Genomic DNA, 14,946 nt, shown 5'->3' on the forward strand with positions numbered 1-14,946 from the left:
CTCCTCTAGGTGGAGTCGATGTACAGCGCAGTGACAGGCAGGAGGTGCTGTACACGGAGTCTCCTCTAGGCGGAGTCTGCGTACAGCACGGTGACAGGCAGGGGGTGCTGTACACGGAGTCTGTCTCCTCTAGGTGGAGTTGGCGTACGGCGCAGTAACAGGCAGGAGGTGCTGTACACAGAGTCTTCTCTAGGTGGCGTCGGCGTACAGCGCAGTGACAGGCAGAAGGTGCTGTACACAGACTCTCTTCTAGGTGAAGTCGGCGTACAGCGCAGTGACAGGCAGGAGGTGCGGTACACGGAGTCTCCTCTAGGTGGAGTTGGCGTACGGCACAGTGACAGGCAGGAGGTGCCATACACGGAGTCTCCTCTAGGTGGCATCAGCGTACAGCGCAGTGACAGGCAGGAGGTGCAGTACACAAAGTCTCCTCTAGGTGGAGTTGGCGTACAGCGCAGTGACAGGCAGGAGGTGCGGTACACGGAGTCTCCTCTAGGTGGAGTCGGTGTACAGTGCAGTGACAGGCAGGAGGTGCTGTACACGGAGTCTCCTCTAGGTGGAGTCGGTGTACAGCGCGGTGACAGGCAGGAGGTGTGGTACACGGAGTCTCCTCTAGGTGGAGTTGGTGTACGGCACAGTGACAGGCAGGAGGTGCCATACACGGAGTCTCCTCTAGGTGGCATTGGCGTACAGCGCAGTGACAGGCAGGAGGTGCTGTACACGGAGTCTCCTCTAGGCGGAGTCTGCGTACAGCACGGTGACAGGCAGGAGGTGCTGTACACGGAGTCTCCTCTAGGTGGAGTTGGCGTACGGCGCAGTGACAGGCAGGAGGTGCTGTACACAGAGTCTTCTCTAGGTGGCGTCGGCGTACAGCGCAGTGACAGGCAGGAGGTGCTGTACACAGAGTCTTCTCTAGGTGGCGTCGGTGTACAGCGCAGTGACAGGCAGGAGGTGCAGTACACAAAGTCTCCTCTTGGTGGAGTCAGTGTACAGCGCAGTGACAGGCAGGAGGTGCGGTACACGGAGTCTCCTCTAGGTGGAGTCGGTGTACAGCGCAGTGACAGGCAGGAGGTGCTGTACACGGAGTCTCCTCTAGGTGGCGTCGGTGTACAGCGCGGTGACAGGCAGGAGGTGCTGTACACGGAGTCTCCTCTAGGTGGAGTCGGTGTACAGCGCGGTGACAGGCAGGAGGTGCTGTACACAAAGTCTCCTCTAGGTGGCATCGGTGTACAGCGCGGTGACAGGCAGGGGGTGCTGTACACGGAGTCTCCTCTAGGTGGCGTCGGTGTACAGCGCGGTGACAGGCAGGAGGTGCTGTACACGGAGTCTCCTCTAGGTGGAGTCAGAGTACAGCGCAGTGACAGGCAGGAGGTGCTGTACACGGAGTCTCCTCTAGGTGGAGTCGGCGTACAGCGCAGTGACAGGCAGGAGGTGCTGTACACGGAATCTCCTCTAGGTGGAGTCGGCGTACGGCACAGTGACAGGCAGGAGGTGCCGTACACGGAGTCTCCTCTAGGTGGCATTGGCGTACAGCGCAGTGACAGGCAGGAGGTGCAGTACACAAAGTCTCCTCTAGGTGGAGTCAGTGTACAGCGCAGTGACAGGCAGGAGGTGCGGTACACAAAGTCTCCTCTAGGTGGAGTCGGTGTACAGCGCAGTGACAGGCAGGAGGTGCTGTACACGGAGTCTCCTCTAGGTGGAGTCGATGTACAGCGCAGTGACAGGCAGGAGGTGCGGTACACGAAGTCTCCTCTAGGTGGAGTCAGTGTACAGCGCAGTGACAGGCAGGAGGTGCAGTACACGGAGTCTCCTCTAGGTGGAGTTGGCGTACGGCGCAGTGACAGGCAGGAGGTGCTGTACACGGAGTCTCCTCTAGGTGGAGCCAGCGTTCAGCGCAGTGACAGGCAGGAGGTGCTGTACACGGAGTCTCCTCTAGGTGGAGCCAGCGTTCAGCGCAGTGACAGGCAGGAGGTGCTGTACACGGAGTCTCCTCTAGGTGGAGTCGATGTACAGCGCAGTGACAGGCAGGAGGTGCGGTACACAAAGTCTCCTCTAGGTGGAGTCGGTGTACAGCGCAGTGACAGGCAGGAGGTGCTGTACACGGAGTCTCCTCTAGGTGGAGTCGGTGTACAGCGCAGTTACAGGCAGGAGGTGCTGTACACAGAGTCTCCTCTAGGTGGCGTCGGTGTACAGCGCGGTGTAAGGGCAGGAGGTGCAGTACACGGAGTCTCCTCTAGGTGTAGCCGGTGTACAGCGCGGTGACAGGCAGGAGGTGCTGTACACGGAGTCTCCTCTAGGTGGAGTCGGTGTACAGCGCGGTGACAGGCAGGAGGTGCTGTACACAAAGTCTCCTCTAGGTGGCGTTGGTGTACCGCGCGGTGACAGGCAGGGGGTGCTGTACACGGAGTCTCCTCTAGGTGGCGCCGGTGTACAGCGCAGTGACAGGCAGGAGGTGCTGTACACGGAGTCTCCTCTAGGTGGCGCCGGTGTACAGCGCAGTGACAGGCAGGAGGTGCTGTACACGGAGTCTCCTCTAGGTGGCGTTGGTGTACCGCGCGGTGACAGGCAGGGGGTGCTGTACACGGAGTCTCCTCTAGGTGGCGCCGGTGTACAGCGCAGTGACAGGCAGGAGGTGCTGTACACGGAGTCTCCTCTAGGTGGCGTTGGTGTACCGCGCGGTGACAGGCAGGGGGTGCTGTACACGGAGTCTCCTCTAGGTGGCGCCGGTGTACAGCGCAGTGACAGGCAGGAGGTGCTGTACACGGAATCTCCTCTAGGTGGAGTTGGCGTACAGTGCAGTGACAGGCAGGAGGTGCTGTACACGGAATCTCCTCTAGGTGGAGTTGGCGTACAGTGCAGTGACAGGCAGGAGGTGCGGTACACGGAGTCTCCTCTAGGTGGAGTCAGCGTACAATAAAGCGACAGGTGCAGTACACAGAGTTTCCACTAGATGGCGCAGTGTTTCTATAATTGAACCTTTGTTTCATAAGATTTGGCGACCCGTCAGAAATGGTAACTGAAGTGACGTTCCGTCGCCGCCATCTTGCTGCACCCAGCACTTCTCCATAGTAAGGATAAAGTGAGAAGGGGGAAGTGACGTTTGTCGCCGCCATCTTGCTACACCCTCCACTCCACAGTAAGGATACACTGGGAAGAAGGAAAGCGGACATCTTGTTACACCCACCATGATTTTGCATTTTACACGTAATTTTAACAGTAAAGTCAGTTTAAATAGTGAAATACAGGACTCAGAACTTCGTCTGACTGGTCAGATGTTGAATTTTACAAGCAGCGGCAAGCCTGATCGTCTCATAAATTTGCTAATCTGACAGAAGATCGCTGCTTAAAAAAATTCAACATCTGACCAGTCAGACAGAGTTTTAAGTCCTTTATTTCAGTATATAAACTCCCTTTACTGTTAAAATTATGTGTAAAATGCAAAATCACGGTGGGTGTAACAAGATGTCCGCTTTCCCTCTTCCCAGTGTATCCTTACTGTGGAGGGTGTAGCAAGATGGCGGCGACAAACGTCACTTCCGTTACCAATTCTGACAGGTCGTCATATCTGACGAAATCCTCCTTTACTCTCAGTAACAATGCCAATGTTTAGTCAGATTCGGCGACCTGTCAGAATTGGTAACGGAATTGACGTTCTGTCACCGCCATCTTGCTACACCCTGCACTCTTCCATAGTAAGGATACACTGAGAAGGTGGCAAGCGGACATCTTGCTACACCCAGCGGAGTTTCGCATTTCACACTTATTTGTAACAGTAAACTGAGTTTATAGAGTGAGATCCAGGTCCTAGAAGTCCGTCTGACTGGTTAGATAATGTTAAAAGCGGCGATCTTGTGTCAGATCAGCAAACCTGTGAGATCAGCAGGCTTGCCGCTGCTTTTCAAATTCAACATCTGAACAGTCTGTCGGATTTCTAAGTATTGTATTTCACCTTATAAGCTCCGTTTTCTGTTAAAAATAACCGTGAAATGCAAATCTCCGGTGGGTGTAACAAGATGTCCGCTTTCCCCTTCTCACTATCCTTACTGTGGAGGAGTGCTGGGTGTAGCAAAATGGCAGCGACAGAACGTTACTTCCGTTACACATTCTGACAGGTCTCCGAATCTGACGAAACACCGGAATGACATGTTTTGTGTGTGTGTGTGTATATATAAATAAAGTTTGACCAATATTAGGGAAACAGGACTTGTGTTACGTGAGGGGAACTTTGTACCCTCTGTAATAATAGGGGACAATGCTCTGTATTATATATAAGTGAGGTGTTTGCCTCTCAGTAACAATGGCGGACAGGTCTCGTGTTCTATATGTGTGGGGAGGTGGTTTCCCTCAGTAACAATGGCGGACATGTTTCGTGTTCTATATGTGTGGGGAGGTGGTTTCCCTCAGTAACAACGGCGGACAGGTCTCGTGTTCTATATGTGTGGGGAGGTGGTTGCCCTCAGTAACAACGGCGGGCAGGTCTCATGTTCTAAATGTGTGGGGAGGTGGTTTCCCTCAGTAACAATGGCGGAAAGGTCCTCCGTTCTGTATGTGTGAGGAGGTGGTTTCCCTCAGTAACAATGGCGGAAAGGTCCTCCGTTCTGTATGTGTGAGGAGGTGGTTGCCCTCAGGAACAATGGCTGACAGGTCTGTGTTCTGTATGTGTGGTGAGGTGTTTGCCCTCAGTAACAATGGCGGACAGGTCTCGTGTTCTATATGTGTGGGGAGGGGGTTTCCCTCAGTAACAATGGTGGACAGCTCTCGTGTTCTATATGTGTGGGGAGGTGGTTTCCCTCAGTAACAACGGCGGACAGGTCTCGTGTTCTATATGTGTGGGGAGGTGGTTTCCCTCAGTAACAATGGCGGGCAGGTCTCGTGTTCTATATGTGTCGGGAGGTGGTTTCCCTCAGTAACAACGGCGGACAGGTCTCGTGTTCTATATGTGTGGGGAGGTGGTTTCCTTCAGTAACAACGGCGGGCAGGTCTCGTGTTCTATATGTGTGGGGAGGTGGTTTCCCTTAGTAACAACGGCAGACAGGTCTCGTGTTCTATATGTGTGGGGAGGTGGTTTCCCTCAGTAACAACGGCGACAGGTCTCGTGTTATATATGTGTGGGGAGGTGGTTTCCCTCAATAACAATGGCGGGCAGGTCTCGTGTTCTATATGTGTGGGGAGGTGGTTTCCCTCAGTAACAATGGCGGACAGGTCTCGTGTTCTATATGTGTGTGGAGGTGGTTTCCCTCAGTAACAATGTGCGGAAATGTCCTCCTTTCTGTATGTGTGAGGAGGTGCTTGCCCTCGGTAACAATGGCTGACAGGTCTGTGTTCTGTATGTGTGGTGAGGTGTTTGCCCTCAGTAACAATGGCGGACAGGTCTCATGTTCTATATGTGTGGGGAGGTGGTTTCCCTCAGTAATAATTGCGGACAGGTCTCGTGTTTTATATGTGTGGGGAGGTGGTTTGCCTCAGTAACAATGGTGGACAGGTCTTGTGTTTTATATGTGTGGGGAGGTGGTTTCCCTCAGTAACAATGGTGGACAGGTATTGTGTTTTATATGTGTGGGGAGGTGGTTTCCCTCAGTAACAACGGCGGACAGGTCTTGTGTTCTATATGTGTGGGGAGGTGGTTTCCCTCAGTAACAATGGTGGACATGTCTTGTGTTTTATATGTGTGGGGAGGTGGTTTCCCTCAGTAACAATGGCGGACAGGTCTTGTGTTCTATATGTGTGGGGAGGTGGTTTCCCTCAGTAACAATGGCGGAAAGGTCCTCTGTTCTGTATGTGTGAGGAGGTGGTTTCCCTCAGTAACAATGGCGGACAGGTCTTTTGTTCTATATGTGTGGGGAGGTGGTTTCCCTCAGTAACAATGGCGGACAGGTCTGGTGTTCTATATGTGTGGGGAGGTGGTTTCCCTCAGTAACAATGGCGGGCAGGTCTCTATATGTGTGTTCAGTAACATGTAACATATAGAGGTGGTTTCCCTCAGTAACAATGGCGGGCAGGTCTCGTGTTCTATATGTGTGTGGAGGTGGTTTCCCTCAGTAACAATGGCGGGCAGGTCTCGTGTTCTAAATGTGTGGGGAGGTGGTTGCCCTTAGTAACAATGGCGGACAGGTCTTGTGTTCTATATGTGTGGGGAGGTGGTTTCCCTCAGTAACAATGGCGGACAGGTCTCGTGTTCTATATGTGTGGGGAGGTGGTTTCCCTCAGTAACAATGGCGGACATGTTTCGTGTTCTATATGTGTGGGGAGGTGGTTTCCCTCAGTAACAACGGCGGACAGGTCTCGTGTTCTATATGTGTGGGGAGGTGGTTGCCCTCAGTAACAACGGCGGGCAGGTCTCATGTTCTAAATGTGTGGGGAGGTGGTTTTCCTCAGTAACAATGGCGGAAAGGTCCTCCGTTCTGTATGTGTGAGGAGGTGGTTTCCCTCAGTAACAATGGCGGAAAGGTCCTCCGTTCTGTATGTGTGAGGAGGTGGTTGCCCTCAGGAACAATGGCTGACAGGTCTGTGTTCTGTATGTGTGGTGAGGTGTTTGCCCTCAGTAACAATGGCGGACAGGTCTCGTGTTCTATATGTGTGGGGAGGGGGTTGCCCTCAGTAACAACGGCGGACAGGTCTCGTGTTCTATATGTGTGGGGAGGGGGTTGCCCTCAGTAACAATGGTGGACAGCTCTCGTGTTCTATATGTGTGGGGAGGTGGTTTCCCTCAGTAACAACGGCGGACAGGTCTCGTGTTCTATATGTGTGGGGAGGTGGTTTCCCTCAGTAACAATGGCGGACAGGTCTCGTGTTCTATATGTGTGGGGAGGTGGTTTCCCTCAGTAACAATGGCGGACAGGTCTCGTGTTCTATATGTGTGGGGAGGTGGTTTCCCTCAGTAACAACGGCGGACAGGTCTCGTGTTATATATGTGTGGGGAGGTGGTTTCCCTCAGTAACAATGGCGGACAGGTCTCGTGTTCTATATGTGTGTGGAGGTGGTTTCCCTCAGTAACAATGTGCGGAAATGTCCTCCGTTCTGTATGTGTGAGGAGGTGCTTGCCCTCGGTAACAATGGCTGACAGGTCTGTGTTCTGTATGTGTGGTGAGGTGTTTGCCCTCAGTAACAATGGCGGACAGGTCTCGTGTTCTATATGTGTGGGGAGGTGGTTTCCCTCAGTAATAATTGCGGACAGGTCTCGTGTTTTATATGTGTGGGGAGGTGGTTTGCCTCAGTAACAATGGTGGACAGGTCTTGTGTTTTATATGTGTGGGGAGGTGGTTTCCCTCAGTAACAATGGTGGACAGGTCTTGTGTTTTATATGTGTGGGGAGGTGGTTGCCCTCAGTAACAACGGCGGACAGGTCTCGTGTTCTATATGTGTGGGGAGGTGGTTTCCCTCAGTAACAATGGTGGACAGGTCTTGTGTTCTATATGTGTGGGGAGGGGGTTGTCCTCAGTAACAATAGCGGAAAGGTCCTCTGTTCTGTATGTGTGAGGAGGTGGTTTCCCTCAGTAACAATGGCGGGCAGGTCTCGTATTCTATATGTGTGGGGAGGAGGTTGCCCTCGTTAACAATGGCTGACAGGTCTGTGTTCTGTATGTGTGGTGAGGTGTTTGCCCTCAGTAACAATGGCGGTGTAGTGTCAATTTCCGCTCCCCGTCACAGATTGCTCCGGAAGTGACGTTTCCTCGCCGCCATCTTGCTACACCCTACACCATTGCACAGTAATGATAGAGTGTGAAGGGGCAAGCGGACATCTTGATACACCCATCGGAGTTTTAGATTTCACAGTTATTTTCAACACAACACGGAGCTTATGCGCTTAAATACAGTGTTTGTAAATCCGACGGACTGTTTACATGTTAAATGCGAAAATCAGAGGTGTTCTGTCACAATAGCAACCATGTAAGGTCAGCAGGTTTGCTGCTGCTTTAAAAATTTAACATGCAAACAGTCCGTCGGATTTCCAAACACATTAAGCATATACGCTCCGTTTTGTGTTGAAAATAACTGTGGAGTCTAAAACTCCGGTGGGTGTAACAAGATGTCCGCTTGACCCCTTCACACGCTATCGTTACTGTGCAATGATGTGGGGTGTAGCAAGATGGCGGCGACGGGACGTCACTTCCGGAGAAATCTGCGCTGGGGAGCCGAATGTGTTCTCTATGTGTAGGGAGGTGTTTGCCCTCAGTAACAATGGCGGACAGGTCTAGTGTTCTTTCTATTTGGGGAGGTGGTTTCCCTCAGTAACAATGGCGGAGAGGTCCTGTGTTCTGTATGTGTGATGAGGTGTTTGCCCTCAGTAACAATGGCGGACGGGTCTCGTGTTCTGTCTATTTGGGGAGGTGGTTTGCCCTCAGTAACAGAAGGAGATGTTATAAAGTGAAGCTCGTTGCCCTCGGTCACAGTGTCGCGGGGGCGGGTTGATGTGTCCTGTGTGTGTGGAGTGAAGCTCTTTCTCCTCTGTAATAATGGCGGACGGGCCTCGTGTTCTCTATGTGAAGGGCGCTCTTTGCCCACACTAACAATGGCGGTCAGTAGCGGCGCCCTTAGTGACGTAGTTCCGGCCGGGGGGATGATGGGAGAAATGGACCGCGCTGAGTTTGAGCGGCTGCGGGAGAGGTTGGCGGAGCGGATTCAGGGGGTGAGTCACGTGACCCGCGCCGGAGACCCTAGCCGGCCAATCACAGGGCCGCTGAGTTAACTCCATAGCTGATCCTACACTGTACGCTGCATCCTGATTGGCTGAATGGAGGAGATTGAACGATGTAGATTGTAAAGCTACCCCCACACACACATGGACAGGCAGTATTATTGGGAGTACCAGGGGGCGGGGCAGTGGGAGGTTTTCACTTTATGATTGGTTGAAGCTGAAATTTGAACATCTCCGCCGGTGTTCAGATGTCATGCTGACTGCACTGCCTATACCCAGGCAGCCTGTAGGGGGGGCTGTAGATATATATTTTCCTGGATGAGGAGGTCACACCTGAGCACAGTGCGGGGGAGGGGCATTCTATGAGCCAATGAATGGGCTGAATAATCACACCACGCGGGAACACGCTGTGACCCGGCCCTGGAAAGAGTTCTGATTGGCTCCCCCTGTATATGATCGGGGTGTGGCAGTATATGAACCATCCTCACCTGCACTGCATTCATTGGACATGCCCAGGCCCCAAATATAGAGTGCAGTGGGCGGGTCCTATGACATCACACTGCGATGTTCAGCCACAGATGACTCCGCCTCTCTGGCTGCTGCTCTGGTGAAGTTTGGACCCCCCAGACCCCCTCCTTATCTACACCCCCTGGAAGGAGGATAGAAATACATCCATTGCAGTGTCACCCCCCCCCCCCCCCCCTCCTTATCTACACCCCCTGGAGGGATAGAAATACATCCATTGCAGTGTCACCCCCCCCCCCGACCCCCTCCTTATCTACACCCCCTGGAGGGATAGAAATACATCCATTGCAGTGTGTCACCCCCCCCCTGGAGGGAGGATAGAAATACATCCATCGCAGTGTCACCCCCCCGACCCCCTCCTTATCTACACCCCCTGGAGGGAGGATAGAAATAATCCATTGCAGTGTTTCACCCCCCCCGACCCCCTCCTTATCTACACCCCCTGGAGGGGGGATAGAAATACATCCATTGCAGTGTGTCACCCCCCCCCCTCCTTATCTACACCCCCGGCATGTCAGACCTGGAATGGGGTGTGTTAGGAAGGAGTCATGCCAGACCAGAAAGGGGGGGGGGCGTGTCAGACATGGAAAGGGGTGTGTTAGAAAGGGGCGTGTCAGACCAGAGAGGGTACGTATCAGACATGGAAAGGGGTGTTAGGAAGGGGGCATGCCACCAGAGGGGGGGTTTCAGACCAGGAATGGGATGTGTTAGGAAGGGGGTGTGTCAGACCAGATTGGGGGGGTGTTAGGAAGGAGGCGTGTCAGACCAGATTGGTGGTGTGTTAGGAAGGGGGCGTGTCAGACCAGATTGGTGGTGTGTAAGGAAGGGGGCGTGTCAGACCAGGGATGGGGTGTGTTAGGAAGGGGGCGTGTCAGACCAGGGATGGGGTGTGTTAGGAAGGGGGTGTGTCAGACCAGATTGGTGGTGTGTTAGGAAGGGGGCGTGTCAGACCAGGGATGTGGTGTGTTAGGAAGGGGGTGTGTCAGACCAGATTGGTGGTGTGTTAGGAAGGGGGCGTGTCAGACCAGATTGGCGGTGTGTTAGGAAGGGGGCGTGTCAGACCAGGGATGGGGCGTGTCAGACCAGGGATGGGGTGTGTTAGGAAGGGGGCGTGTCAGACCAGGGATGGGGTGTGTTAGGAAGGGGGTGTGTCAGACCAGATTGGTGGTGTGTTAGGAAGGGGGCGTGTCAGACCAGGGATGGGGTGTGTTAGGAAGGGGGCGTGTCAGACCAGATTGGTGGTGTTAGGAAGGGGGCGTGTCAGACCAAGGAAGGGGTGTGTTAGGAAGGGGGTGTGTCAGACCAGGGATGGGGTGTACCACACCAGAAGGGGGCATGTCAGACCAGGGATGGGGTGTGTTAGGAAGGGGGCGTGTCAGACCAGGGATGGGGTGTACCACACCAGAAGGGGGCATGTCAGACTATAAAGGGCATATCTGAACAGGGGGCGGGGATCAGACCCCTGCACCCCTCACCTTTGTGGTGCAGATTTGAGAACCCGTGTTCTGACTCATTAAACCTGTTCCCAGACACACCCACAGGACTCAAAGTACACGCCCCCTGCCCCAGTGAGGCAAGCTCTGGATCCTGGCTGCAGTGTATTGATAGGAGGGTGTGGTGGGTGGTATCCATCCATAAGAGTAGGAGAGTCAGAGGAGTACAGAGGGTTCCATGACTGAGTGATGCATACCGACCCCACCTGGAGGATCTATCCCACCCCCCCCAGAGACACACAACCTGAGACTCCCATCTAATGATTTCTCTGTCTTTCTCCCAGGATCTGCAGGAGGCCACCCAACTACTCAGCCAACTCAACCACAACCTGGAGACCTGGGGAGAGAGGACCGGGGAGACCCAGCAACTGGAGCAGGTGACACCCATACCACAAATCTGTCCTCTTCCTGTAGGGTGACACGGGGTGGGAGGTTCTCAGTGACTTGATGGTTGGTTTTGTCTTGCAGGTTTGGTCGCACTTCCAGCAGCAGATTGTCTCCCTCTCCGACGCTCTTGGGGCCTCCGGTCATTGATCCGTCCTGCCTGCACTTCAATGAATGAATTCCAGACTCTTTTGTACATATGTGATATTTCTTTATAATAAACTGCCCCCACAACAGCCGATTGGTCAGATCAGGCTGAGAGGTGGGGGGGTTCCAGCACAGCTCAGAGCATGAAGGTGTCCGTTATTTATTTCATTTGTTTTCCTGTCAATCATAGAATCTTTGGTAATGTCACGATTCAGACACTGGGGGGCGGTGTGTGGGGGGGGGGGGGGGTTTAGACAGTCGCATGCTTCAGGCACCACGAGAGACAGAGAAAATATTGTTGGATCAGAAAAGAGAAGTCTCGTTGGATTCCATAGAGGTTACCGACTGAAGGAAGGAAATGTTCTCTTCTGAATCGACATTCTATTTAAATAAAGTTACATTAAAGGGGTTGTAAAGGTTTGTTTTTTATTTTCTAAATAGGTTCCTTTAACCACTTAAGCCCCGGACCTTTAGGCAGCTAAATGGCCAGGCCAGGTTTTGCGATTCGGCACTGCGTCGCTTTAACTGACAATTGCGCGGTCGCGCGACGTGGCTCCCAAACAAAATTGGCGTCCTTTTTTCCCCACAAATAGAGCTTTCTTTTGGTGGTATTTGATCACCTCGGCAGTTTTTATTTTTTGCGCTATAAACAAAAATAGAGCGACAATTTTGAAAAAAAACAATATTTTTTACTTTTTGCTATAATAAATATCCCCAAAAATATATATATAAAAAAAAATTCCTCAGTTTAGGCCGATACGTATTCTTCTACCTATTTTTGGTAAAAAAAATCGCAATAAGCGTTTATCGATTGGTTTGTGCAAAATTTATAGCGTTTACAAAATAGGGGATAGTTTTATTGCATTTTTATTAAATTTTTTTTTTTTTACTACTAATGGCGGCGATCAGCGATTTTTTTCGTGACGGCGACATTATGGCGGACACTTCGGACAATTTTGACACGTTTTTGGGACCATTGTCATTTTCACAGCAAAAAATGCATTTAAATTGCATTCTTTATTGTGAAAATGACAGTTGCAGTTTGGGAGTTAACCACAGGGGGCGCTGTAGGAGTTAGGGTTCACCTAGTGTGTGTTTACAACTGTAGGGGGGTGTGGCTGTAGGTCTGACGTCATCGATCGAGTCTCCCCTATAAAAGGGATCACTCGATCGATGAGCCGCCACAGTGAAGCACAGGGAAACCGTGTTTACATACGGCTCTCCCCGTTCTTCAGCTCCGGGGAGCGATCGCGACGGAGCGGCTAGAAACGAATAGCCGCGCCGTCGTCCCGGATCGCTCCCCGAGGTAAGCCGCACGCAGCGAAGGGGGTCCCGATCGGACCCCCCACCCGCTAGAAGGCAGGGACGTATATATACGCCCATCTGCCTGTACGTGCCATTCTGTGGACGTAAATAGGCGTGCGGCGGTCGTTAAGTGGTTAAGCTAGTGCATTGTTGGTTCACTTACCTTTTCCTTCCATTTCCTTTCTAAATGTTTTTTTTTCTTTGTCTGAATTTCTCACTTCCTGTTCCTCCTCAGTAAGGTGTTATAAATGACTTTCCACCGCTCGGATGATGGTGGAAAGCTTACTGAGGAGAAACAGGAAGTGAGAAATTCAAACAAAGAAAAAAAACATTTAGAAGGGAAATGGAAGGAAAAGGTAAGTGAACCAACAATGCACGAGCTTAAAGGAACCGATTTAGAAAATAAAAGACGAACCTTTACAACCCCTTTAACCACTTGCTGACCCCGACCTTTTCTGGAACTTTACGTTTACAGTAAAAATTTATTTATTTTTTATTTTTGCTAGAAAATTAATTAAAACATTTTTTTTTTTTAGCAGAGGCCCTGCAGCAGTGATGATGAACCTTGGCACCCCAGATGTTTTGGAACTACATTTCCCATGATGCTCAGGCACTCTGCGGGGTAGTTGAGCAGCATGGGAAATGTAGTTCCAAAACATCTGGGGGGGCCAAGGTTCTCCCCCCAAATCTCTCTTCTACCTTTGAACGCAAAAGATAAAAAAAAACATTGATCTTTCGCTTAAAAAATAAATAAATACAAATGTTTACTTCCACTCTAGACCGGAAGTGACCTCACTCTGGTCCTCCAAGACCATAGAGGTGATCAGAGACGATCTTGGTGTCTTCTCACCTCTGTGACCAGCTGACCACACTTGTCGGATCGTTTCCCCCGGGCTCGCCAGTAAGAACGATAAGCCCGGGAAACACCGGCGAGGGTCGGAACGATCCCTCCTGCTGCTTCTAAAAGCGATCCAGCGGCTAATCAGACACTCGGATCACTTTTATGAAAGAGAGAATTGCCGGATGACGGGGGTTATAGCTGACAGCTTCAAAGCCACAACGTGTGTGTGTGTATATATATACACTGGGCCAGATTCTCAAAGAGATACGACGGTGTATCTCCTGATACGCCGTCGTATCTCTGAGTTAGGCCGGTCGTATCTATGCGCCTGATTCATAGAATCAGGTTACGCATAGATATGCCTAAGATCCGACTGGTGTAACTGTGTTACACCGTCGGATCTTAACTGCAATTTAAAAATGTCCGCTGGGGGCGTTCTCGCTGATTTACGGCGACGATATGCAAATCAGCGAGATACGCCAATTCACGAACGTACGCGGGCCCGACGCAGTCACTTTACATCGTTTACGTAAGCGTTTTCCCGGCGTATACTTACCCCTGGTTTTATGAGGCGCAGCCAATGTTAAGTATGGCCGTCGTTCCCGCGTCAAAATTTTTTTTTTTTACGTCGTTTGCGTACGTCGATTCACAAAACTGCTCGTCGCAAGTTACGCTCACGCCGAAACCAATGACGTCCTAGCGACGTCAGTGGGAGCAATGCACGCCGGGAAAATTCGCGGACGGCGCATGCGCAGTTAAATCGGCGCGGGGACGCGCCTGATTTAAATGCTACACTCCCCCTAGCCGCGCAATTTGAATTCCGCCGGGGGATTTAAGATACGCCGCCGCAAGTTTGGAGGTAAGTGTTTAGTGAATTACCCACTTGCCACTAAAACTTGTGGTGGCGGATTTTAAATCAGATAGATTACGCGGATCTAAAGATCCGCTGATCTATCTGAATCTGGCCCAATGTGTGTATTGCGATCTAGAATTTATTATAGCGACCCTTAATAAAACAACCAGTTCTTCTAAGTACCCCCTGATGAAGGCCAGTTGGGCCGTAACGCGTAGGTGCAGTGCCAGCACTGGGGGGAAAGTTGTCGGATCTGGAGGTGTTCTTTTGATTTTATTTTTGGCTCTCCAAATACATTTAGAACACTTTACACCAGAGGTATACAACTTGGGGGCCCTCCAGAACTACAGGCCCCATCATGCCTCTGGGATTACAGTGGAACCTCGGATTGCGAGTAACGCGGTTAACGAGCGTTTCACAATACGAGCAATTAAAAAAATCCTGACTCGGTTTGCGAGTGTTGTCTTGCAAAAGGAGCAGGATTCAAGCCTCTGTGGTGTGCAGTACCGCATTTGGCCAGAGGTGCGGGGGCGCCGGAGCCATTCGGAAATACTCGAAAATATTCTCAATGCCGCCTGCCACAAAGCAATGCATCACAGCATATGTACCACTGTGGCAGGCTGTAATGTTAGTGGACGGGTGGGTAGTACAACCACGGCTCAACCACCAGTTTTTAGGGGGGGGACTTGGCTGGAGCTCAATGAGTCACTCTGGGATCCCTCTGTGGCCAATATAGAAGAACAACTCCAGCTTCATGCTCATCATG

At 51.7% G+C, this 14,946-nt stretch overlaps 1 protein-coding gene across 2 annotated transcripts; it reads left to right on the forward strand.

Moving 5' to 3' along the window:
* The first annotated feature begins 8,491 nt into the window (after window positions 1–8,491).
* On the forward strand, window positions 8,492–11,322 carry LOC120931033 (DASH complex subunit dad1-like). Of its 2 annotated transcripts, none has more exons than XM_040342158.1 (3): window positions 8,492–8,623; window positions 10,935–11,027; window positions 11,119–11,322. In XM_040342158.1, the coding sequence occupies exons 1-3, from the start codon at window positions 8,507–8,509 to the stop codon at window positions 11,182–11,184; spliced, it is 276 nt and encodes a 91-aa protein (XP_040198092.1). In that variant the 5' UTR covers window positions 8,492–8,506; the 3' UTR covers window positions 11,185–11,322. The 2 variants fall into 2 exon arrangements, with proteins under 2 accessions (XP_040198092.1, XP_040198091.1); XM_040342157.1 differs by lacking the exon at window positions 8,492–8,623 and adding an exon at window positions 9,163–9,239.
* Window positions 11,323–14,946: the final 3,624 nt, after the last annotated feature.

Source organism: Rana temporaria, chromosome 3 (genome assembly GCF_905171775.1).
Source record: "Rana temporaria chromosome 3, aRanTem1.1, whole genome shotgun sequence".
NCBI lineage: Eukaryota > Metazoa > Chordata > Amphibia > Anura > Ranidae > Rana > Rana temporaria.

Coding starts and splice junctions, on each gene's coding strand:
- LOC120931033 (XM_040342158.1), top strand. CDS start 8,507: ATGGCGGTCAGTAGCGGCGCCCTTAGTGACGTAGTTCCGGCCGGGGGG. Junction 8,624..10,934: donor TGGCGGAGCGGATTCAGGGG/GTGAGTCACGTG, acceptor TCTTTCTCCCAG/GATCTGCAGGAGGCCACCCA. Junction 11,028..11,118: donor AGACCCAGCAACTGGAGCAG/GTGACACCCATA, acceptor TTTGTCTTGCAG/GTTTGGTCGCACTTCCAGCA.